General features: G+C 47.2%; 1 protein-coding gene across 2 annotated transcripts in view; it reads left to right on the top strand.

Annotated features, from left to right (window-relative positions):
* SMARCD3 (SWI/SNF related BAF chromatin remodeling complex subunit D3) overlaps nucleotides 1-26,235 on the top strand; it is a 211,252-nt gene that overhangs the window by 158,340 nt on the left and 26,677 nt on the right. For both annotated transcript variants that reach the window (XM_069729035.1, XM_069729034.1), the window contains exons 8-12: nucleotides 3,122-3,283; nucleotides 3,914-4,011; nucleotides 4,877-5,012; nucleotides 16,636-16,758; nucleotides 17,255-17,356. In XM_069729035.1, coding sequence (XP_069585136.1) covers nucleotides 3,122-3,283; nucleotides 3,914-4,011; nucleotides 4,877-5,012; nucleotides 16,636-16,758; nucleotides 17,255-17,356 — 621 coding nt within the window. The remainder of the gene's footprint in view (nucleotides 1-3,121; nucleotides 3,284-3,913; nucleotides 4,012-4,876; nucleotides 5,013-16,635; nucleotides 16,759-17,254; nucleotides 17,357-26,235) is intronic.

The following is a 26,235-nucleotide window of genomic DNA, read 5'->3' as shown; positions in this document are numbered from 1 at the left end:
CGCAGTCATACAGCTGAAGAGTTGGGGACAACTCTCCTGGCTGAATTTGATCAATGCCTGTCTCTGCTGAACCTGCATCCAGGGAAGGCCGTGTCCGAAAGCGGTACAAACCTGGTGGTGGACCTACGGCGAGGCAAGCTCATACACATGCCTTGCATGGTTCACATCCTCAACCTGGTGGTACATCATTTTCTCAGCCACTATCCTTGCCTGGGTGAGCTGCTCCAGAAAGCACATAAGCTGTATGCTCATTTCCGCTGTTTGCACTCCTCTGCTCATCGACTTGCATCGATACAGAGGTGTTTGTCCATGCCAGTTAACATGTTGATATGCCATGTGCCGACACTGTGGAATTCCACTTTGCACATGTTGCAGCGACTGTGGCAGCAGCAACGAGCTCTGACGCAGTATATTATGTCGCATAGCTTGGGCCAACGCAGTTCGAGGTGGCGCATATCACGTCTACAGAGTGGGCACAGATTAAGGACCTCTGCACCCTTCTGCACAGTTTCAAAATGGCTACTAAGATGGTTAGCGCCGATGCCACCATCATCAGCATCACTTTTCTGGTCATTTACATGCTGGAGCAGACTTTGAATAGCTTGCGGGAGATTGTCTCTAAGTTCAAGACTGTCATCACACAGGCGGGTGCCAAGGAAGGGTGGACTACTGCGATCGCGGAGGGCTGGTTATAACAGACTAACTGTTATAGAAGGTGCAAGATCCAAGGAACAAATGGAGGAGGAAGAGGTGATGGGCGAAGGATGAAGAGGATAATCCTCCCCTCTCTGTTGTTCTTGGATGGTGGGAGGGGACAGAGGAAACAAGCTTCATTGATATGCATGAACTTGGACCTCATGGTAGAGTCTGACATATGAATGCCTTCTTGCTGCACTATCTGCAACATGATCCCCATATAGTAATGATTAGGAATAATGCTGACTACTAGGTTGCTACTTTATTAGATCCACGTTATAAAACCAAATTTTGCCAGATGATTCCCACCCTAGAAAAGGGACCCACGAATGCTGGAGTATCGAAACATGCTTTTATACAACTTTAGGAGTGCTTTTCCCCGAGACAGCAGTGAAGCACACAGTTCGCATTGCAGCTGTAGACTTCCAACCTCCGGCACGTCAATTCGTCAACGCCAAAACATTAGCAGCAGCGGTGGAACTGGAAGAAGCAATTTCTATGTGTCCTTTGACACATTTTTTAGTCCAGCTTGTGCACCAGCACAACAGAGTCCAAGTCTTACATGTGATGAATGAATGGAGAGGATGGTGCAAGAGTATCTAGAACTGATTATCAATACCATCAGGGAGGGTTTGGACCCTTTCACATTTTGGTCTTCCAAAATGGATGAATGGCCTGAGCTCGCCTCACACGCCTTGGAGGTTTTATCGTGCCCGGCAGCCAGCATTCTCTCAGAACGTGTCTTCAGCACTGCTGGTGGGGTCCTGACGGATAAGCGCAGCCGGCAGTCCCCTGAGAGTGTAGACCGCCTAACTTTCATCAAGATGATCAAGTCATGGATCTCCAAGGACTTTAGCACCCCAATCGCAGACTGTACAGACTAGGTGTTATTGCATTTTTTAATGTGATGCACTAATGTCTCATAACTGCACTCTGTGATACCTTTAGTCTGGCTTCTATGCCTGCTGATGATGTTAACACAAATTTGTGGAAATGTGAACAGTCATGGTTGGCCTACATCTGCTGGGTTATCTGTAGTGGAAGACGTGTGTCCCAATTATACTATATCTATTGTCATGACAGGTATTCCACTCCGGTGGTGTCAGACCCTCCTGGTTGGGTGTCCATCTGCTGGATTGGGTGTAGTGGAAAGACCTGTCGGTCCCTATTATACTATCTATACTGTGGGGAAATTGATGCCTCTTCTGTGGTGTAAGGCCCTCATTTGTTTAAATGTGAACACTCCTGGTCTCCTTCATGCGTGTTGCCTGTAGCAGTAGGCCTCCGACACCGTCAGGCCTCCACTCCCTTGGACTCAACTACACGTGTTACTATCCTTAACTTTTTCTGATGATGGTGGTCAACGAAACTGATATTTATGCCCCCTGAGTGCGGCTCAGCATGGAAGCAGGTAGAGGTGTTGCATGTGGTATCTGGGCTCCCAGCAATGGAGGCCTACACTGATCCTTCACCCACCTCGTCTTAGGCTTCTTTCACACTTCCGTTGTTTGGCCAACGTCGCAATGTGTCGTTTTAGAGAAAAAACGCATCCTGCAAAGTTGCCTGCAGGATGCGTTTTTTCTCCATAGACTTGCATTAGCGATGCATTGCGACGTATGGCCATATGTTGCATGCGTCGTCCACTGGATGCGTCGGATTTTGGTGGACCGTCGTCTCGGAGAAACATTCAAGGGAACGTTTTTCCATACATCGCATCCAGTGTTTCACACTGCGCATGCCCAGCAGGAAATATAGTTCTCACGATCTTTCCTGCTCGGCAACGCAGACGGAAATGTGAAAGCAAACACTTCCGTCGGTACGTCGCGCTGACGCTTTGTGATGGCCCCGTACCGACGGAAGTGTGAAAGAAGCCTTACTGTGACGCTCAATTGAAAGCTGTATGCGCTGTCCCAGACCCCGATACCTCATCTCTGGCTGATTGCTGCAGTTTGTACTGTGGGTGAATTAAGGCCACTTTCCTGGTGTCTGCCCCTCATTTGATGTGTTTTGGCAGGATTTGGGGCATGCGTTTTGCCTCCCATTGACATGAATGGCATTCGGTTATGTTTGGTGAATATAATCCGAACCGAATATAGAAATATTCGCTCATCTCTAGTCCTTACGTCTCTGCACTCTGCTGGGGACAGGCTCTTTTTTCCTGGACAGTTGGTGCCTTCTTGACTGGTCAGCACATACCATCCACGCCCCCGTGAAAACTGTCAGATAACACCTACTTAATGAAAATCAACTTTTTAGGGGTCAAATATTTTGATTTCCAATATCTCTGCAACGGAGAGGTGAAATAAAAAGTTTTCTTATGCTCTGCAGCCATTATTACATCCTGTGTTCACTTGGTGAAAGGTCTCGGTAAGTCCAGACATGGGAGCTGGGTCTTCGCTGCTGATCTCACTTTCTGTCCCTGCAGCCTCCACAGTTTAAGCTGGACCCCCGTCTTGCTCGTCTTCTGGGGATCCACACACAGACGCGGGCGGTCATCATCCAGGCTCTGTGGCAGTATATAAAGACCAACAAGCTACAGGACTGCCATGACAAGGAGTACATCAGCGGGGACAAGTATTTCCAGCAGGTGTGAACATATGTCCTCGACTAGACATTTTCTGCTGCAATCCAGTGCCCACGGCTCCTGGCAGCATGTACTTAGAATGGATTTAAAAAGTCGACACCCCCTTGGTAAAATACTAGTTTTTTTGTCATAAGGAAATCGTACCAAGAAGAATCTGCTCAGAACATTGTCCACCTTTTCTGACATTTTCCTTTGTTGCATTTTACAGTAGAAGCCTTGGTCAGTAACATCTGACAATGCAACAAAGGGTCTAACTATGGCAAGTTGTCAGTCAGAAGGCTACAAGGCATTAGATCTTCCATGGAAAATGGCTTCAACTGGCACAACAGTGACGTTACCTAGAACTAGACGCCACCTCAAAACTGATGAAAAGAGTTGGTGCCGGGGGCTGATGCCCGATTTATGATTTCTCAATGGATTTGTATAGATTATGGGCGACTTTAAAGGTGGAAAATCTTCTGAAATGATTTTTCTTGGTAGGATAATTTTACGTGACAAAAACCTGGCATTTTGCTAGGGGTGTGCAGATTTTTTATATCCACTGTATATCGAGAGGGTCCTGTTTTGCCATTGCGTGTTCTGGATACATTTTTGCTCATCTCATTTATTGGGGTATTTTCTCTCATTTCATAGATATTTGATTGTCCTCGGTTAAAGTTTTCAGAGATCCCACAGAGGCTCACCAACCTGCTGCTGCCCCCAGACCCTATCGTTATCAACCACATCATCAGGTACAACTCCAGGTCCCCCCCATGGGCCTCCAACTAAAGACCCCCAGTCCCTCTATCATCTGGTCTCCTCTGTACAGTTCACACTATCCAGCCTTTTGACTAATGACCTCCAGTTATTAATTCCAGCTGGAACTCAAGGTCTTTAGCTTCAAGTTGTTGGTTTGTAGAGAGGCGGCCATCTTTTTTAGAAAGTGCTTCCTCTTCTGTAGCTCTTTGACCGACCATCTGGTTCTTAATCCTGGAACTGAGTAGTGGACAGAAGACCAGATGTTTGGAGACCTGCTGGTTCAGGACTTTTTGGCTAAGAACGAAGGAGGCCCTTGTGCTCTTCTAAACCTGCAGGATGTAGGCCACTTTGTTCGTCCAGACCTGCAAGAATGTTTTGTATCTCTCCCAGATCCTCATGTGGGATCTGTAGACATGTCCTTGTCTCATGGTGTTGTTTTCACCACTGTCACCTCTAGAAATTCATGTAGATAATAAGAGGAGGAGTGCTAGGCCATGGTGTAAAATTGTAAGTTTGGAATAAGCTGGGATGATCAGAAATGTGCCCTCACCCACTGACGGTGTGCCCTGTAAATGCTGGTCCACATGTGGGTCTCTCCATGTTGTGCTCAGTCTGTTCACTACAGATGACCCCAATCACATGGTGGAAACATCTCAGGAAGGGTCAGGGGCATCATATATGGGTGTGAATACTTACAGTATGTGTAATGAAAGACAAATGTCACCATAGGCCAGAGTGCAGGCTGTTATTATGGCGCATTGTATGACCGCAGAGAGATGTGGGAAGAGTGAAGGGCATGAACCGGTCACTGCACTCCAGATTCTTAACATCCATTGAACTGCTTGGATGTCTCCATAGTGTGGACCCCACAGACCAAAAGAAGACTGCCTGCTACGACATTGATGTGGAGGTGGAAGATCCGCTTAAGGGTCAGATGAGCAGCTTTCTCCTATCCACTGCCAACCAGCAAGAGATCTCTGCCCTGGATACCAAGGTGACACGGGAGGAGGGTAGACATGGTGACCGCAACACCGACGTTTTGGAGATGTCACTGCTGGAGCCAATTGCATAATTTTGAAGTGAAATAGTTAGATACAGGACCATTCAGCCATTCTGGTCACAAAACCAGATCAATATCCAGCCCCACCACTAGACCTTGGGATTCCACCACAGCCAATAGTTAACATGCGGCCTCCATGTCCCACATGACTCGGCCGCGACAGACGGTTACGGTGTGGCATCATAGACATCAGATGATGAGATGTCTTCTGCTCACTCACTGCTTCTTCATCCAACTCGTAAGCTGTGGCCATCTTGGGAACTATTCCCAGGTAGACTCGGGTTTGGCCGGTTGTCCGCGCCACTCGCTGGTTATGCTGACAATGTGCTTGGCCACACACAATGGGATTAGAAAAAAGGAATCCGCTCAAAAACGAGGTACGGGGCTGATATTAGGAGAATAGAAATAGGAAAAACAACTAAAAACGTGGTTATCAATAATATTAACCACTCAATGGCGTTCCTCTACACAAGAAGGACACGATAATGTAGAGAGGGATTCTGGGGGTAAATATTGGGGTACAACCATCTGTTTCGTGTATGGGCCTTAGGGCTAGAGATACATAGAAGTGCAGGGAGCGCAGGCCCTCGGTCCAGGGATACATAGAAGTGCAGGGAGCGCAGGCCCTCGGTCCAGGGATACATAGAAGTGCAGGGAGCGCAGGCCCTCGGTCCAGGGATACATAGAAGTGCAGAGAGTGCAGGCCCTCGGTCCAGAGATACATAGAAGTGCAGAGAGCGCAGGCCCTCGGTCCAGAGATACATAGAAGTGCAGGGAGCGCAGGCCCTCGGTCCAGAGATACATAGAAGTGCAGGGAGCGCAGGCCCTCGGTCCAGGGATACATAGAAGTGCAGGGAGCGCAGGCCCTCGGTCCAGAGATACATAGAAGTGCAGGGAGCGCAGGCCCTCGGTCCGGGGATACATAGAAGTGCAGGGAGCGCAGGCCCTCGGTCCAGGGATACATAGAAGTGCAGGGAGCGCAGGCCCTCGGTCCAGGGATACATAGAAGTGCAGAGAGTGCAGGCCCTCGGTCCAGAGATACATAGAAGTGCAGAGAGCGCAGGCCCTCGGTCCAGAGATACATAGAAGTGCAGGGAGCGCAGGCCCTCGGTCCAGAGATACATAGAAGTGCAGGGAGCGCAGGCCCTCGGTCCAGGGATACATAGAAGTGCAGGGAGCGCAGGCCCTCGGTCCGGGGATACATAGAAGTGCAGGGAGCGCAGGCCCTCGGTCCGGGGATACATAGAAGTGCAGGGAGCGCAGGCCCTCGGTCCAGGGATACATAGAAGTGCAGAGAGCGCAGACCCTCGGTCCAGGGATACATAGAAGTACAGGGAGCGCAGGCCCTCGGTCCAGAGATACACAGAAGTGCAGGGAGCGCAGGCCCTCGGTCCAGGGATACATAGAAGTGCAGGGAGCGCAGGCCCTCGGTCCAGAGATACATAGAACTGCAGGGAGCGCAGGCCCTCGGTCCAGAGATACATAGAAGTGCAGGGAGCGCAGGCCCTCGGTCCGGGGATACATAGAAGTGCAGAGAGCGCAGACCCTCGGTCCAGAGATACACAGAAGTGCAGGGAGCACAGGCCCTCGGTCCAGGGATACATAGAAGTGCAGGGAGCGCAGGCCCTCGGTCCGGGGATACATAGAAGTGCAGGGAGCGCAGGCCCTCGGTCCAGAGATACATAGAACTGCAGGGAGCGCAGGCCCTCGGTCCAGGGATACATAGAAGTGCAGGGAGCGCAGGCCCTCGGTCCAGAGATACATAGAAGTGCAGGGAGCGCAGGCCCTCGGTCCAGGGGTACACAGAAGTGCAGGGAGCGCAGGCCCTCGGTCCAGAGATACATAGAAGTGCAGGGAGCGCAGGCCCTCGGTCCAGAGATACATAGAAGTGCAGGGAGCGCATGCCCTCCGTCCTGGGATACATAGAAGTGCAGGGAGCGCAGGCCCTCGGTCCAGAGATACATAGAAGTGCAGGGAGCGCAGGCCCTCGGTCCAGAGATACATAGAAGTGCAGGGAGCGCAGGCCCTCGGTCCAGAGATACATAGAAGTGCAGGGAGCGCAGGCCCTCGGCACAGCTCTGAGGATGACCACTTCGCCCGATCAATGAGGACTATGCTCTCCCAGAAATAGCATTAAACATATCACTTCTCCAATACGGGATTAGATATAGAAGGGGGGGGGTCGAAAAACAACCTTAACCCCTTCACCCCTGGAGCTTATATTTGGTTTTGTGTTTTCGTTTTCCTCTCCCCTCCTATCCAGAGCCATAACTTTTATTTTTCCATCAATATGGCCATGTGAGGGCTTGTTTTCTGTGGGACAAGTTGTCCTTTTGAATGCCACCATTGGTTTTACTGTGTCGTGCACTCGAAAACAGGAAACAAATTCCAAGTGCAGTGAAATTGTATAAAATAAGTGCAATCCCACACTTGTTTTTTGTTTGGCTTTTTTGCTAACACTGACCTGATATTATGATTCTCCAGGTCATTACGAGTTCATAGACACCAAACATGTCTAGGATATTTTTTAGCTAAGGGGTGAAAAAAAGATTCTCCATTTTTCGTGATCTGGGGTTGGGTGAGGGCTTATTTTTTGCGCGCCGAGCTGACGTTTTTAATGATGCCACTTTAGTGCAGATACGTTATTTTCATCGCCCATTATTGCATTTTAATGCATTGTTACGGCGACCAAAAAAACATAATTCTGGAGTTTTGATTTTTTTCTCGCTCCGCCATCTAGCGATCAGGTTAATCCTTTTTTTTATTGATAGATCGGGCGATTCTGAACACGGCGATACCAAATATGTGCAGGTTGGATTGTTTTTTTGAGTGGGGCGAAAGGGGGCGATTTGAACCTTTGTTTTTTTTTTTTGTTTGTTTGTTTTTTACTTTTGGCATGCTTCAATAGCCTCCATGGGAGACTAGAATCGGCCACATCACCTCTATGTAGTAGAATTGCTGAGTTGCTATGACCACTGACCACAGGGTGGCGCTCATAGCAATCTGGCATCAACCTATCGCGAGAACTGCCGTGCACGTGACCGGGGGTTATCTCCGGTCACTAGTCTGGTTCTCACGGTCAGCTGATTGTGAGAACTCTGCAGTGTATGTGATCGCTGGAGAGGTATCTCCCGCGGTCATCTACAAGCTCTGCTATGTGTGGATGTCAGGCATCCAGATGTAGCAGAGCTGGACTCGTTGTGGGACACTCGCTATTAAGGATTACATCAGACTCAGGGAGTATACTGTCGGTTTATTATTTTTTTTTCCAGGAGACGAGGGCATCGCATGGATTGAGCATACAATAAAAATATGGTCAAACTGTGTGGTGTTTTATTTCATTAAAATACTTTATCCTGCATGTGTGTGTTTTATTAACCCTTTCACAGCTCTAGGATTAATAATGGATAGGTGTCTTATTGACGTCTCTCCATTACTAAGCCGGCTTAATGTCACCTTACAAAAGTGACATTAACCCCTTATGTCCCCATATCCCACCACTACAGGGGAGTGGGAAGAGAGGGGCTAAGTGCCGGAATTGGCACATCTTACGGATGCGCCATTTCTGGGGCGGCTGCGGGCTGGTAGTTGTAGCGGGGGGGGGGGGGAGCAAGATCCATGGCCCCTTCCAAGACTATGAATATCAGCCCGCAGCTATAAATTATAGGGGAACCCCACGTCATTTTTTGGGGGGGGTCCCCCTATTTTTATAGCCAGTAAAGGCTAAATATACAGCTGCGGACTGATATTCATAGCCTGGGAAGCTCCATGGGTATTAACCTCTTCCCAGGCTACAAACATTGGTCCCCTAGTCACTGGCTTTCCCTCTCTGGCGCAGAAAATTGCGTGGGAGCCCACGCCATTTTTTTTTAATTAAACAGATATTGCTTTTAAGGCTGGGGTCATACTTGCGAGAAACTCGCACGAGTCTCGCCTCAATACCTCGCCTCGCCTTTAACTACCCGGATATTAACTGGGAAAGTGAAACCTGTGAAACCCATAAAGGCAACAGGTTTCTGCTAATAACCAAGAAAAATTATCTTTCACAATTGGTGCAGAATCCAACCAGAGGAGCAGCACTTTTAGACCTAATACTATCTAATAGACCTGACAGAATAACAAATCTGCAGGTGGTTGGGCATTTAGGAAATAGCGACCACAATATTGTGCAGTTTCACCTGTCTTTCACTAGGGGGACTTGTCAGGGAGTCACAAAAACACTGAACTTTAGGAAGGCAAAGTTTGAACAGCTTAGAGATGCCCTTAATCTGGTAGACTGGGACAATATCCTCAGAAATGAGAATACAGATAATAAATGGGAAATGTTTAAGAACATCCTAAATAGGCAGTGTAAGCGGTTTATACCTTGTGGGAATAAAAGGACTAGAAATAGGAAAAACCCAATGTGGCTAAACAAAGAAGTAAGACAGGCAATTAACAGTAAAAAGAAAGCATTTGCACTACTAAAGCAGGATGGCACCATTGAAGCTCTAAAAAACTATAGGGAGAAAAATACTTTATCTAAAAAACTAATTAAAGCTGCCAAAAAGGAAACAGAGAAGCACATTGCTAAGGAGAGTAAAACTAATCCCAAACTGTTCTTCAACTATATCAATAGTAAAAGAATAAAAACTGAAAATGTAGGCCCCTTAAAAAATAGTGAGGAAAGAATGGTTGTAGATGACGAGGAAAAAGCTAACATATTAAACACCTTCTTCTCCACGGTATTCACGGTGGAAAATGAAATGCTAGGTGAAATCCCAAGAAACAATGAAAACCCTATATTAAGGGTCACCAATCTAACCCAAGAAGAGGTGCGAAACCGGCTAAATAAGATTAAAATAGATAAATCTCCGGGTCCGGATGGCATACACCCACGAGTACTAAGAGAACTAAGTAATGTAATAGATAAACCATTATTTCTTATTTTTAGGGACTCTATAGCGACAGGGTCTGTTCCGCAGGATTGGCGCATAGCAAATGTGGTGCCAATATTCAAAAAGGGCTCTAAAAGTGACCCTGGAAATTATAGGCCAGTAAGTCTAACCTCTATTGTTGGTAAAATATTTGAAGGGTTTCTGAGGGATGTTATTCTGGATTATCTCAATGAGAATAACTGTTTAACTCCATATCAGCATGGGTTTATGAGAAATCGCTCCTGTCAAACCAATCTAATCAGTTTTTATGAAGAGGTAAGCTATAGACTGGACCACGGTGAGTCATTGGACGTGGTATATCTCGATTTTTCCAAAGCGTTTGATACCGTGCCGCACAAGAGGTTGGTACACAAAATGAGAATGCTTGGTCTGGGGGAAAATGTGTGTAAATGGGTTAGTAACTGGCTTAGTGATAGAAAGCAGAGGGTGGTTATAAATGGTATAGTCTCTAACTAGGTCGCTGTGACCAGTGGGGTACCGCAGGGGTCAGTATTGGGGCCTGTTCTCTTCAACATATTCATTAATGATCTGGTAGAAGGTTTACACAGTAAAATATCGATATTTGCAGATGATACAAAACTATGTAAAGCAGTTAATACAAGAGAAGATAGTATTCTGCTACAGATGGATCTGGATAAGTTGGAATCTTGGGCTGAAAGGTGGCAGATGAGGTTTAACAATGATAAATGTAAGGTTATACACATGGGAAGAAGGAATCAATATCACCATTACACACTGAACGGGAAACCACTGGGTAAATCTGACAGGGAGAAGGACTTGGGGTTCCTAGTTAATGATAAACTTACCTGGAGCAGCCAGTGCCAGGCAGCAGCTGCCAAGGCAAACAGGATCATGGGGTGCATTAAAAGAGGTCTGGATACACATGATGAGAGCATTATACTGCCTCTGTACAAATCCCTAGTTAGACCGCACATGGAGTACTGTGTCCAGTTTTGGGCACCGGTGCTCATGAAGGATATAATGGAACTAGAGAGAGTACAAAGGAGAGCAACAAAATTAATAAAGGGGATGGGAGAACTACAATACCCAGATAGATTAGCGAAATTAGGATTATTTAGTCTAGAAAAAAGACGACTGAGGGGCGATCTAATAACCATGTATAAGTATATAAGGGGACAATACAAATATCTCGCTGAGGATCTGTTTATACCAAGGAAGGTGACGGGCACAAGGGGGCATTCTTTGCGTCTGGAGGAGAGAAGGTTTTTCCACCAACATAGAAGAGGATTCTTTACTGTTAGGGCAGTGAGAATCTGGAATTGCTTGCCTGAGGAGGTGGTGATGGCGAACTCAGTCGAGGGGTTCAAGAGAGGCCTGGATGTCTTCCTGGAGCAGAACAATATTGTATCATACAATTATTAGGTTCTGTAGAAGGACGTAGATCTGGGGATTTATTATGATGGAATATAGGCTGAACTGGATGGACAAATGTCTTTTTTTCGGCCTTACTAACTATGTTACTATGTTACTATGTATGTAATACCCGACACTGCCGCCGGCACTTGGAGCTGAGCATTCAGCTACAAAGAAATACATGCAGCCGCACGCTCTGGTCCCGAGTGCCGGCAGTAGTGCCTGGTATTGAGGCGAGACTCATGCAAGCTTCTCACATGTGTGATCCCGGCCTAACTCTAGTAATAAACATAATAAAATGTTAATAAAAACATCGGGCTTGGTATTTATCTATCTAGAAGGAAACACTCCAATTGTTTCAGGTGGAAAAAAAAACTTTATTCTGCCCCACTCATCCTGGGCAACGTTTCGGCTCCTCCTGAGCCTTTGTCAAGCTGCATGAAAAACGTATGAAAAACGCATGTAAAAATGCAGGTGACCTGCCAGTGACCCCAGGTGCAGATTTTACCTGCGTCAAATCCTGATGCAATGCTGACCGTGGAAACATACCCTAAGAGTTCTGGCTCCTACAGACCAGTCAGGCTGCAGTCACACTATCAGTATGTGGTCAGTATTTTACATCAGTATTTGTAGCCAAAACCAGGAGTGGAACAATTAGGGGAAAAGTATAATAGTAACATCTGCCCCACTTCTGTATTTATCACCCACTCCTGGTTTTGGCTACAAACACTGATGTAAAATACTGACCACATACTGATAGTGTGACGGCAGACTTAGGCTATGTGCACACGTAGGCCGGTCCTCTGCGGGTTTCCTCCGCAGCGGATTTGATAAATCTGCAGGGCAAACCCGCTGTGGTTATCCCTGCAGATTTATCACGGTTCGTCTTGCGGTTTCCTCTGCGGGTTTTACTATTGATGCAGCAATATGCAGCATCAATAGTACTGTTAAAAATAATAATATACTCACCCTCTGACGTCCCGATCTCCTCGGCGCTGCAGGCGGCGGTCCGGTTCCAAAGATGCTGTGCGAGAAGGATCTTCGTGACGTCACCTCAGGTCCTGCTCGCATAGCAACCTGAGACCGGACGGCCTGACGCTGAGACTTCAGAGGTGAGTATATCATTATTTTTTATTTTAATTCTTTTTTTTTTTTTTTTTTACACAAATATGGTTCCCGGAGCCTGGAGGAGTCTCCTCTCCTCCACCCCGGGTACCACCCGCACATTATCCGCTTACTTCCCGCATGGTGGGCACAGCCCCATGCGGGAAGTAAGCGGATCAATGCATTCCTATGGGTGCAGAACCGCCGCGATTCTGCACAAAGTGACATGCTGCGGATTGAAAACCGCTGCGTTTCTGCGCGTTTTTTCCCGCAGTATGTGCACAGCGGTTTGCGGTTTCCCATAGGTTTACATGTTTACTGTAAACGCAATGGAAACTGCTGCGGACCTGCAGCATCAAAATCCCTGCGGTTCCGCGGTAAAAACCGCTACGTATGCACATAGCCTTAGACTCCTAATCATCTCGTTACCTGCATTATAGACAGCTGTCTTACATAGTCACCTTTATAAAAGACTCCTGTCCACAGACTCAATCAGTCAGACTCTGACCTCTACACCATGGGCAAGACCAAAGAGCTTTATAAGGATGTCAGGGACAAGACCACAGACCTGCACAAAGCTGGAATGGGCTACAGAACCGTAAGTAGGACGCTGGGTGAGAAGGAGACAACTGTTGGTGCAATAGTAAGAAAATGGAAGAAATACAAAATGACTGTCAATCGACATCGATCTGGGCACCATGTAAAATCTCACCTTGTGGGGTAGCAGTGATCATGAGGAAGGTGAGAGATCAGCCTAAAACTACATGGGGGGAACTTGTTAATGATCTCAAGGCAGCTGGGACCACAGTCACCAAGAAAACCATTCCTAACACATTACAGGGTAAAGGTGTAAAATCCTGCAGAGCCCGCGAGGTCCCCTACTCCAGAAGGAACATGTGCAGCCCGTGTGAAGTTTGCCAATGAACACCTGGATAATTCTGTGAGTGATGGGGAGAAGGTTCTGTGGTTTTGGAGGAAGAGAAATGCTGCCTATGACCCAAAGAACACCATCCCCACTGTAAAGCACGGAGGTGGAAACATTATGTTTTCGGGTGTTTCTCTGCTAAGGGCACAGGACTACTTCACCGCATCAATGGGAGAATGGATGGGGCCATGTACAGTAAGATCCTGAGTGACAACCTCCTTCCCTTTGCCAGGAGATTACAAATGGGTCGTGGCTGGGTCTTTGAGCAAGACAATGACCTAAAATATACAGCCAAGACAACAAAGGAGAGGCTCAAAAAGACGCACATTAAAGTCCTGGAGTGGCCTAGCCAGTCTCCAGACCTTCATCGCATAGGAAACTTATGGAGGGAGATGAAGCGACAGCCTCAAAATGTTAATGTTTTGGAGATGATCTGCAAAGAGGAGTGGAGCAAAATTCCTCCTGACATGTGCGCAAACCTCATCATCAACTACAAAAAAAGTCTGACTTGCCAACAAGGGTTTTGCCACCAAGTATTAAGTCTTGTTTGTCAGAGGGATCAAATACTTATTTCTCACTGCAAAATGAAAATAAATTTATATAATTTATACAATGTGATTTTTTGGATTTTATTTTTGATATTCTATCTCAATGTTAAAATTAATCTACCCTAAAAATGATAGATTGATCATGTCTTTGTCACTGGGAAAACTTACACAATCAGCAAGGGATCAAATACTTATTTCCCCACTGTATATTGGGGCCGAGAGTGATGGCTTTTAATGCTGCGTGCATTTCACCACACTGTGCATGTCTGCGGGGAAGATAAAATCGGAGGTGATGTCAGCACATCTGGAAATCACGAGATGAATGGAATAAGCCGACCCAATACTAAGCGCTGGGCTCCACTATCACACCTAGTGGAGAATAATAATAACATATTTCTAACATTTCATCTATAATATCCCATTGGAGTGGTAAGTTTAATATGACAGTGGCTTGTGATAGTATTTCCCCCACCCCCTTGGCTTTTTACCTATTTTGTTACATTACAACCGGTGTGTAAATATTTTTGTAATCCGCTTTGTGTGATGAATCAGCACTAAATAGTCTAAGTTGGTGAAGTGATAAAAATGTAGGCAAATATTAAATTTATGGGATCAAATAACAAAAAATTGTCATGTACATATGTATTCCCCCCTTTTCCCATGAAGTTCCTAAAAAATTCTGGTGCAAGCACTTACCTTCACAAGTCCCATACTTAGTGACAGGACGTCCCCCTGTGTGCAATCCAAGGCCGGGTTCATATTGCGCTTATCTCGTCCGTTAGACGGACTACGTTACACCGCGGAATAAACGCGGTGTAACGTAGTCCATCAACACCGCCATTGAATTCAATGTCGGACGCATCGCTAGGGCACGCCCACAATGGTCGTGCGCTAGCGATGTGCCGTCATTGAGTGATGGACCCCGAGACGTGGACTGCAGCGGTTCTGGGTCCGTCACCGCTAGCGCAGATAGAGCTACCAGATGTTACCGTATGTATTGAACTGGTCGCTGTAAACGCAATGTGTACCCGGCCAAAGGGTCACATGTCTGTCAGTATATACACTTCACCTTTTCTGAAAGGCCTCAGAGGCTGCAAACACCATTACCACTAACCAAACACCACCACGAAGACCAAGGAGATCTCCAAACACCACCATGAAGACCAAAGAGATCTCCAGACAAGTCAAGGAGAAAGTTGTTGAGAACAAGTCAGGGTTGGGTTATAAAAAATAACCCAATCTCTGATGATTCCCCTTGAGCACCATCAAATCCATTATCATCAAATGGAAAGAACATGGTACCACAACAAGCCTGCCAAGAGAGGGCGCCCATCAAGACTTTCAGCCCAGGCAAGGATGGCATTAATCAGAGAGACAACACAGTCATAAAGTAACCCTGAAGTAGCTGCAGATTTCCCAAGCAGAGACTGGAGTATGTGTCCTTATGACCACAATAAGCCATACACTCCGTAGAGGTGACCTTTATGGGAGAGTGGGCAGAAAAAAGCCTTTACTTACACAAAAAAATTGTAAGGCTCATTTTGAGTTTGCCAAAAGACATGTGGGGTACTCCTCAATTGTATGGAGGTCAGATGAGACCAAAATTGAACTTTTCGGCCACCCAGGTAAATGCTATGTCTGGCACCAAGCCAATACATCTTATCACCCCAAGAACACCATCCCCACAGTGAAACATTGTGGTGCCAGCATCATACTTTGGGAATGTTTTTCAGCAGCAGGGGCAGGAAAAATGGTCTGAGTCAAGGGGAAGATGGTGTAAAATACAGGGATATTCTTGAGCAAAACCTGTTTCAGTCTGTCAGTGATCTGAGGCTGGGACAGAGGTTCACCTTCCAACCAGACAATGACCCAGAGCATACTGCTAGAGAAACAAATGGTTTAAGGGGAAACTTGTAAATGTTCCGGAGTGGCCTAGACAAAGCCCAGACCTTAATCCAATTGAGAATCTGTGGTCAGACTTGAAGATTGCTGTTCACCAGAGGAATCCATCTAACCTAAAGGAGCTGGAGCAGTTTTACCTTGTGGAATGGGCAAAAATCCCAGTGGCAATGGAAAGCTCGTAGAGACTTATCGAAAGCAACTTGCAGCTGTAACTGCCGCAAAAGGAGGCTCTAGAAAGTACTGACTTTAGAGGGGTGAATAGTTATGCACACGGAAGTGTTCAGTTATTTTGTCCTATCAGTAACTTCCTTCACAAGAAAGAAAAACCACATGTTCACAGATGTAGGCATGTACTTTACATGAACTGATGGGAATCCTAAAAGAAAAAAAAAAGTGAAATTCCAGGTTGTGGGGTAGCAAAACTTGAAAAATGCCAAGGGGGAGGACTTTTGCAAGCCAGTGCACTTTTGTAGTATATAGGGTCAGTCATCATTGAGCATGGGCAGCATTGTCATACACTGATGGGTGCCAACCTGCCAGGTAGAGTCCTCAGCGCTGTATCTAGGGCCTGGTTTAGTTATCTTGTGGTTCGGTGGTGTTCTCTGTGAGTGGTCGTATCTTTATCCCTAAGGCGCATATAGGAAACATCTGGAGGTTGTGCACCATTTTTACCTCCAGTATCCCTCTACACATGGTTGTGTTAAATGTAGTGATATATGGGGTCACCACAGAGCTGAATCTACATTGTGAAGTTATTTCTGTTCTAGATCCATGAGACAATTGAGTCAATAAACCAACTGAAGATACAACGAGACTTCATGCTGAACTTCTCTAGAGATCCAAAGGGATATATCCAGGACTGGCTCTTGTCCCAGAGCAGAGACCTGAAGGTACAGTGACTTGTGGCTGTTCTTGGAACCATCCCTGGCTTTATCTCATGGTCACTAGCGTAAACTCTCCACCTTCCATTCGCATAAAGAACCTTGTGCTCATGTATAGTTAGAGGAGGGATTGAAGAAAGTCACCTGGTCCTCTACAGATTTCTTTGATAGCAGCTCATCTCCCACTGGAAAAGGACTGGGCTTTTAAATAAAATCTGCCCGATCCTGCTCTCCCACATCATCTGCCTGCAGAGAGCTGGCAAGTTCAGAGAACATAACCCTGTGTATAGCAGTGATAGACACAGCCCAATAGTTTATCAGAATGCAGCTGTTTCTGGGTCATGGACAGAAGGTTCTTGCTGCTTTGGAGGTGGATATGGCCCCCTCACCTCTAGGGGCCTTGTATGGCTGCAGCAATATGTCCGCACCTGGTGTATGGCACAATCTGCATCTTCATTGCTTCACCCATTAGTGGACTCAATAACAGATCTTCCATTTTCACTAGATTATGACAGATGTGGTGGGGAACCCGGAGCACGAGAGGCGAGCCGACTTCTACCAGGAGCCCTGGTCCCAGGAAGCTGTGAGCCGCTACTTTTACTGTAAGGTGAGATGAGCATTAATATTACTTCATCTTTATTCTAACTTGCAATTCTGAAAGAAGACTGTGCCCCTTCCAGTTGTGAGCTGTGCACTGCGACACAGCCGTTCACTTGTCACAAGTTTATGGTGATCACTGTTGAATCTCGACTTCACTATATATTACACCAAGTAAAGCCATCAGCACAAGAAGGCCAAACCATGGCGAGCCGAAATGTCAGCGCCTAAAGGATTGCCAAAACCAGACTGCAGCTCCAAGGTATTCTCTTCAAGGACATCTTCTCAGGAGCTCCACTCCACGGACACAACTCCTCCACCAAGTACCAGAGCTTCTCAGAAGACCTTATCAGAAGGAACGAGAATGGACATCAGCGAGAGATGACCAGTATCACTCACACAGTAACCACCACCAAGCCACGAACCAACGTTGCCTCAGTAACAGGGCCTATATACACTATATAAAGTATGTGTCACCCACATCCTCCTCCAAGGGCTTCTGTGTCCTCATCCACATACAATAATATGGAGGAAAGTATGTGCCCCCCACATCCACCTCCAGGGGCTTCGCTGTCATCTACATCCATAGACATTAATATGGAGAAAGTATGTGCCCCCCACATCCTCCTCCGGGGGCTTCGCTGTCATCTACATCCATAGACATTAATATGGAGAAAGTATGTGCCCCCCACATCCTCCTCCGGGGGCTTCTCTGTCCTCATCTACATCCATAGACATTAATATGGAGAAAGTATGTGCCCCCCACATCCTCCTCCGGGGGCTTCACTGTCCTCATCTACATCCATAGACATTAATATGGAGAAAGTATGTGCCCCCCACATCCTCCTCCGGGGGCTTCTCTGTTCTCATCTACATCCATAGACATTAATATGGAGAAAGTATGTGCCCCCCACATCCTCCTCCGGGGGCTTCACTGTCCTCATCTACATCCATAGACATTAATATGGAGAAAGTATGTGCCCCCCACATCCTCCTCCGGGGGCTTCACTGTCCTCATCTACATCCATAGACATTAATATGGAGAAAGTATGTGCCCCCCACATCCACCTCCGGGGGCTTCTCTGTCCTCATCTACATCCATAGACATTAATATGGAGACAGTATGTGCCCCCCACATCCACCTCCGGGGGCTTCACTGTCCTCATCTACATCCATAGACATTAATATGGAGAAAGTATGTGCCCCACACATCTACTTCCGGGGGCTTCTCTGTCCCCATCTACATCCATAGACATTAATATGGAGAAAGTATGTGCCCCCCACATCCTCCTCCGGGGGGCTTCTCTGTCATCTGCATCCATAGACATTAATATGGAGGAAAGTATGTGCCCCCCACATCCACCTCCGGGGGCTTGTGTCCTCATCCACAGACAATATGGAGAAAGTATGTGCCCCCCACATCCTCCTCCGGGGGCTTCTCTGTCCTCATCTACATCCATAGACATTAATATGGAGAAAGTATGTGCCCCCCACATCCACCTCCGGGGGCTTCACTGTCCTCATCTACATCCATAGACATTAATATGGAGACAGTATGTGCCCCCCACATCCTCCTCCGGGGGCTTCTCTGTCCTCATCTACATCTATAGACATTAATATGGAGAAAGTATGTGCCCCCCACATCCTCCTCCGGGGGCTTCACTGTCCTCATCTACATCCATAGACATTAATATGGAGAAAGTATGTGCCCCCCACATCCTCCTCCGGGGGCTTCACTGTCCTCATCTACATCCATAGACATTAATATGGAGAAAGTATGTGCCCCCCATATCCACCTCCGGGGGCTTCACTGTCCTCATCTACATCCATAGACATTAATATAGAGAAAGTATGTGCCCCCCACATCCTCCTTCCTGGGCTTCTCTGTCCTCATCTACATCTATAGACATTAATATGGAGAAAGTATGTGCCCCCCACATCCTCCTTCCTGGGCTTCTCTGTCCTCATCTACATCCATAGACATTAATATGGAGACAGTATGTGCCCCCCACATCCACCTCCGGGGGCTTCTCTGTCCCCATCTGTGATGAGGGAGCCGCCACCATCTTGGACGGGCATACTAACAGAGATTGGCGTGACTCCATTTTGTCTACTGGTCACAGGTCTGCAGAGATGAGCACTCCTGGCCCCCACCTTTTCTCATGAATAAAGTTCCTTTTAGCATGGTAATTAAGTCAAGCTCAGCATAGCAGGCAGAAGGTACTTCAAAGCCAATGAGGGAGCCACACCAGCAGGGGACTAGGAGGTGCTTGGGGGCTTAATTAAAGCACGCATGTCAAGTGGCCACAGGATATACATCTATTGTGGCCACCCAGTCGGACCGTCTCCAACATGGAATCGTGAATTATGGACGCATCGTCCAAGGTACAGGCTCATAAAAAATGTCCCCCTCGCCCTAAAGAGTCCGTGGGAGTTCTCAAACCTGAGATATGGAGATCAGCCTCCCACAGCGACCGAATGGGTCTGGGTTTGGTCCCTGGGCGACCGGCAGAACCAACCTTGTGCGCTGGTACCGCCTGTGCACTGATCCGACCACCCTGAGAGCAATTATTTCATATATTAGATATTGGGCACAGATTTTGCAGTTAAGCTGAGGGGTGGAGATTGCTAGCCCACCCAGTTACAGGGGGGGGGGCATAGAAGGTTTAAGAGCTGAGGACACGGAGAGTGGGACTCACTCCACAGAAGAAGATGATAAACGAAGGAACAGGGTATGCCAGCCAGAGGGGAGCAAGCACACGCTTTCTGGGGGCTGCCTGGCAACTAAGTCTTGGACCTGCGGAACGCTGAGCCCCCCGGCTTCCACAAGCGACCTTCTACCTGATAAATTGACCTCCAGCTGTATACCTTTAAGCCTTGTCTTATTGTTATATTTTACTCTGACTGTAATCTATCAATATATATAATTGTCTAAGGGTTTTTCCGTCTGTCTGTCTGTCTGTCTGTCCTGGAAATCCCGGCTCTCTGATTGGTCGAGGCCGCCAGGCCTCGACCAATCAGAGACCGGCACAGCATCGACGTAGAAATCCCGCGTCTATCCCACCTGTCGGCCTCGACCAATCAGCAACGGGCACAGCAACGATGATGTCATAAAGGACGTAGACATCCCGCGTCTCTGATTGGTCGAGGCCGCAGGCACAGCGACGGGCACAGCGACGATGATGTCATAAAGGACGTAGAAATCCCACGTTTCTGATTCAGCGACGGGCACAGTATCGACGTAGATGACATAATGGTTGCCATGGCGACGATGATGTCATAATGGTTGCCTCGACCAATCAGCGACGGGCACAGTCTGCCGCGAATTCTGGAATCATCATTGTCCATATACTACGGGGACATGCATATTCTAGAATACCCGATGCATTAGAATCGGGCCACAATCTAGTATATATATAATCATCTGAGGGGCACTTCCGTCTGTCTGTCTGTCACGGAAATCCCGCGTCGCTGATTGGTCGCGGCCTCCAGGCCGCGACCAACCAGCGACGGGCACAGTCTGGCCGCGAATTCACCCCTTCCTACTCTGTCAGTGCCCCCTCCATACTCCCCTCCAGTCAGCGCTCATACAGGGTTCATGGCTGCGTTACACCGCGTTATGCCACGGTGTAACGCAGTCTGTTAATGTTGCTATTAACCCTGTGTGACCAACTTTTTACTATTGATGCTGCCTATGCAGCATCAATAGTAAAAAGATCTAATGTTAAAAATAATAAAAAAAATAAAAAATCATTATATACTCACCGTCCGGTGCCTTTCCAGCTCCTCGCAATGCTCCGGGCCATGCATTGTGGTCTCGCGAGACCGCTAAGTCATCTGGGTAATTTCACAATGCATCGCTGGGAACGGAATCTGGCGGCCGCATCGCCCGCATAGGGACTGCTTCGCTGGACGCCGGAGGGTGAGTATATAACTATTTTTAATTTTCATTATTTTTTTAACAGGGATATGGTGCCCACAGTGCTATATAGTACTTGGGCAGTGTTGTATACTGCGGGGCTGCTATATACACGTGGGCAGTGTTATATACTGTGTGGCCTGTGTTGTAAACTACGTGGGCAGTGTTATATACTACGTGGGCAATTTTATATACTACGTGGTCAATGTTAAATACTACGTGGGTAGTGTTATTTACTACGTGTGCAGTGTTATATACTGCGTGCGCTGTGTTATATACTTCGTGGGCTGTTATATACTACGTGGGCTGTGTTATAGACTACGTGGGCAGTGTTATATACTACATGTGCAGTGTTATATACTACGTGCGCAGTGTTATATACTACGTGTGCAGTGTTATATACTTCGTGGGCAGTGTTATATACTACGTGCACAGTGTTATATACTGCATGGGCTGTGTTATATACTACGTGGCTCCTATATACTACATGGCTGTGCTATATATTACGTGGCTGTCTGTGTTACGTGGCCTCTGTTATATGCTATGTGGCTGCAATATTTATACATACTGTACATACATACATATTCCAGAATACCCAATGCATTAGAAACGGGCCACCATGTAGTTCTTGATATATTTTGTCTGTATATTACTTGTAATTACCTAGTGCGCCCTTAAGGCAATTAAATCATAAATTAATTTTGGGCTGATCCTTTTACTCTGATTGCGAATCTTAGAATACCCAGCTTGGGTAACAGGGCAGTCTCCCCTGCGGCCATTTGCGCTAGGTGCAGTTCCCTTATTGACCTGAGACAAAGGGGGCGCCGGAGAGCTGTGCCTGTATAGTTACGTCACGGATTGGTGACGTGGGAGGAACCGGGTTTCCTTCACAGTGGTCCTCCCTGCTTTAGAGGGTGCTAGGGGGCATCACATTCCTGTGTTCCCCCATGCGCCCTTCTGCACCTTCTCCTTGCCGGGACAACCCATCCGCATTACCATGGTCGCTGCCTCTTCGGTGGCGAATGGTGAAGTGATACTGCTGGAGAGCGAGGCTCCAGCGTAGCAACCTCCCATTTGTCCCAGAGACAGAGTGTAACCAGCTGAGGGGGTTGTGGTCTGTTTCCACGGTGAAGTGACATCCGTACAAGTATGGCTGCAGACGCTGCAGGGCCGATACAATTGCCAGACATTCCTTCTCCATCGTGGAATAGGCCACTTCCCTCGGCAGGAGCTTCCGGCTCAGGTACAAAACGTCCCGTAGTGTCGACCTGGCTGAGCACTGCACCGAGGCCAAAGTCGCTGGTGTCAGTCTGTACTATGAACTGTTATGTTTGCTAATGACAGGTGTTATGAAGGCAATCCAGAAACACAGTGTGCTTAGCGATCAGAGCGCACACAGTGATCTGACAAATACCCAAAAATACAAGAACAAGCTCTGAGACGTGGAAACTCTGTAGACTGCACACCTGATCCTATCCTAAACACAACTAAAAGCGGCTGTGGATTGCGCCTAACAACTACCTAGGCAACTCGGCACAGCCTAAGAAACTAGCTAGCCTGAAGATAGAAAAATAGGCCTGACTTGCCCCAGAGAAATTCCCCAAAGGAAAAGGCAGCCCCCCACATATAATGACTGTGAGTAAGATGAAAAGACAAAACGTAGGGATGAAATAGATTCAGCAAAGTGGGGCCCAATATTCTAGGACAGAGCGAGGACAGTAAAGCGAACTTTGCAGTCTACAAAAAACCCTAAAGCAAAACCACGCAAAGGGGGCAAAAAAAACCCACCGTGCCGAACTAACGGCACGGCGGTACACCCTTTGCGTCTCAGAGCTTCCAGCAAAACAAAAGACAAGCTGGACAGAAAAAAAGCAACAAAAAAGCAAAAAGCACTTAGCTATACAGAGCAGCAGGTCACAGGAACAATCAGGAGAAGCTCAGATCCAACACTGAAACATTGACAAGGAGCAAGGATAGCAGCATCAGGCGGAGTTAAGTAATGAAGCAGTTAACGAGCTCACCAGAACACCTGAGGGAGGAAGCTCAGAAGCTGCAGTACCACTTGTGACCACAGGAGTGAATTCAGCCACAGAATTCACAACAGTACCCCCCCCTTGAGGAGGGGTCACCGAACCCTCACCAGAGCCCCCAGGCCGACCAGGATGAGCCGCATGAAAGGCACGAACAAGATCGGAAGCATGAACATCAGAGGCAAAAACCCAGGAATTATCTTCCTGAGCATAACCCTTCCATTTAACCAGATACTGGAGTTTCCGACTAGAAACACGAGAATCCAAAATCTTCTCCACAATATACTCCAATTCCCCCTCCACCAAAACCGGGGCAGGAGGGTCAACAGATGGAACCATAGGTGCCACGTATCTCCGCAACAACGACCTATGGAATACATTATGTATGGAAAAGGAGTCTGGGAGGGTCAAACGAAAAGACACAGGATTGAGAACCTCAGAAATCCTATACGGACCAATAAAACGAGGTTTAAATTTAGGAGAGGAAACCTTCATAGGAATATGACGAGAAGATAACCAAACCAGATCCCCAACACGAAGTCGGGGACCCACACGGCGTCTGCGATTAGCGAAAAGTTGAGCTTTCTCCTGGGACAAGATCAAATTGTCCACTACCTGAGTCCAGATCTGCTGCAACCTATCCACCACAGAATCCACACCAGGACAGTCCGAAGACTCAACCTGTCCTGAAGAGAAACGAGGATGGGACCCAGAATTGCAAAAAAATGGAGAAACCAAGGTAGCCGAGCTGGCCCGATTATTAAGGGCGAACTCAGCCAACGGCAAAAAGGACACCCAATCATCCTGGTCTGCAGAAACAAAACATCTCAGATATGTTTCCAAGGTCTGATTGGTTCGTTCGGTCTGGCCATTAGTCTGAGGATGGAAAGCCGAGGAAAAGGATAGGTCAATGCCCATCCTACCACAAAAGGCTCGCCAAAACCTTGAAACAAACTGGGAACCTCTGTCAGAAACAATATTCTCAGGAATGCCATGCAGGTACCAAATCAGAGGAGGAAGGCAATTTAGCCAAGGGCACCAGATGGACCATTTTAGAAAAGCGATCACAGACCACCCAAATGACTGACATCTTTTGAGAAACGGGAAGGTCAGAAATGAAATCCATCGAAATATGTGTCCAAGGCCTCTTTGGGACCGGCAAGGGCAAAAGCAACCCACTGGCACGAGAACAGCAGGGCTTAGCCCTAGCACAAATCCCACAGGACTGCACAAAAGTACGTACATCCCGTGACAGAGATGGCCACCAGAAGGATCTAGCCACTAACTCTCTGGTACCAAAGATTCCAGGATGACCAGCCAACACCGAACAATGAAGTTCAGAGATAAGTTTATTAGTCCACCTATCAGGGACGAACAGTTTCTCTGCTGGACAACGATCAGGTTTATTCGCCTGAAATTTTTGCAGCACCCGCCGCAAATCAGGGGAGATGGCAGACACAATGACTCCTTCCTTGAGGATACCCACTGGCTCAGATAAACCCGGAGAGTCGGGCACAAAACTCCTAGACAGAGCATCCGCCTTCACATTTTTAGAGCCCGGAAGGTACGAAATCACAAAGTCGAAGCGGGCAAAAAATAACGACCAACGGGCCTGTCTAGGATTCAAGCGCTTGGCAGACTCGAGATAAGTCAAGTTCTTATGATCAGTCAATACCACCACGCGATGCTTAGCTCCTTCAAGCCAATGACGCCACTCCTCGAATGCCCACTTCATGGCCAGCAACTCTCGATTGCCCACATCATAATTACGCTCAGCGGGCGAAAACTTCCTGGAAAAGAAAGCACATGGTTTCATCACTGAGCAATCAGAACCTCTCTGTGACAAAACCGCCCCTGCTCCAATCTCAGAAGCATCAACCTCGACCTGGAACGGAAGAGAAACATCTGGCTGACACAACACAGGCGCAGAACAAAAACGACGCTTCAACTCCTGAAAAGCTTCCACAGCAGCAGAAGACCAATTAACCAAATCAGCACCCTTCTTGGTCAAATCGGTCAATGGTTTGGCAATGCTAGAAAAATTACAGATGAAGCGACGATAAAAATTAGCAAAGCCCAGGAACTTTTGCAGACTTTTCAGAGATGTCGGCTGAATCCAATCCTGGATGGCTTGGACCTTAACTGGATCCATCTCGATAGTAGAAGGGGTAAAGATGAACCCCAAAAATGAAACTTTCTGCACACCGAAGAGACACTTTGATCCCTTCACAAACAAAGAGTTAGCACGCAGGACCTGAAAAACCATTCTAACCTGCTTCACATGAGACTCCCAATCATCTGAGAAGATCAAAATGTCATCCAAGTAAACAATCAGGAATTTATCCAGATACTCACGGAAGATGTCATGCATAAAAGACTGAAACACAGATGGAGCATTGGCAAGTCCGAACGGCATCACTAGATACTCAAAATGACCCTCGGGCGTATTGAATGCAGTTTTCCATTCATCTCCTTGCCTGATTCTCACCAGATTATACGCACCACGAAGATCTATCTTAGTGAACCAACTAGCCCCCTTAATCCGAGCAAACAAGTCAGATAACAATGGCAAGGGATACTGAAATTTAACAGTGATCTTATTAAGAAGGCGGTAATCAATACACGGTCTCAGCGAACCATCCTTCTTGGCTACAAAGAAGAACCCTGCTCCCAGTGGTGATGACGATGGGCGAATATGTCCCTTCTCCAGGGATTCCTTCACATAACTGCGCATAGCGGCGTGTTCGGGCACGGATAAATTAAATAATCGACCTTTAGGGAATTTACTACCAGGAATCAAATTGATAGCACAATCACAATCCCTATGCGGAGGTAGAGCATCGGACTTGGGCTCTTCAAATACATCCTGATAATCAGACAAGAACTCTGGGACCTCAGAAGGGGTGGATGACGAAATCGACAAAAATGAAACATCACCAT

The sequence above is a fragment of the Ranitomeya imitator genome, chromosome 6 (genome assembly GCF_032444005.1).
Source record: "Ranitomeya imitator isolate aRanImi1 chromosome 6, aRanImi1.pri, whole genome shotgun sequence".
In the NCBI taxonomy this organism is placed as follows: domain Eukaryota; kingdom Metazoa; phylum Chordata; class Amphibia; order Anura; family Dendrobatidae; genus Ranitomeya; species Ranitomeya imitator.
The sequence above is the reverse complement of the archived record's forward strand: the minus strand, read 5'-3'. Positions and strand labels throughout refer to the sequence as shown.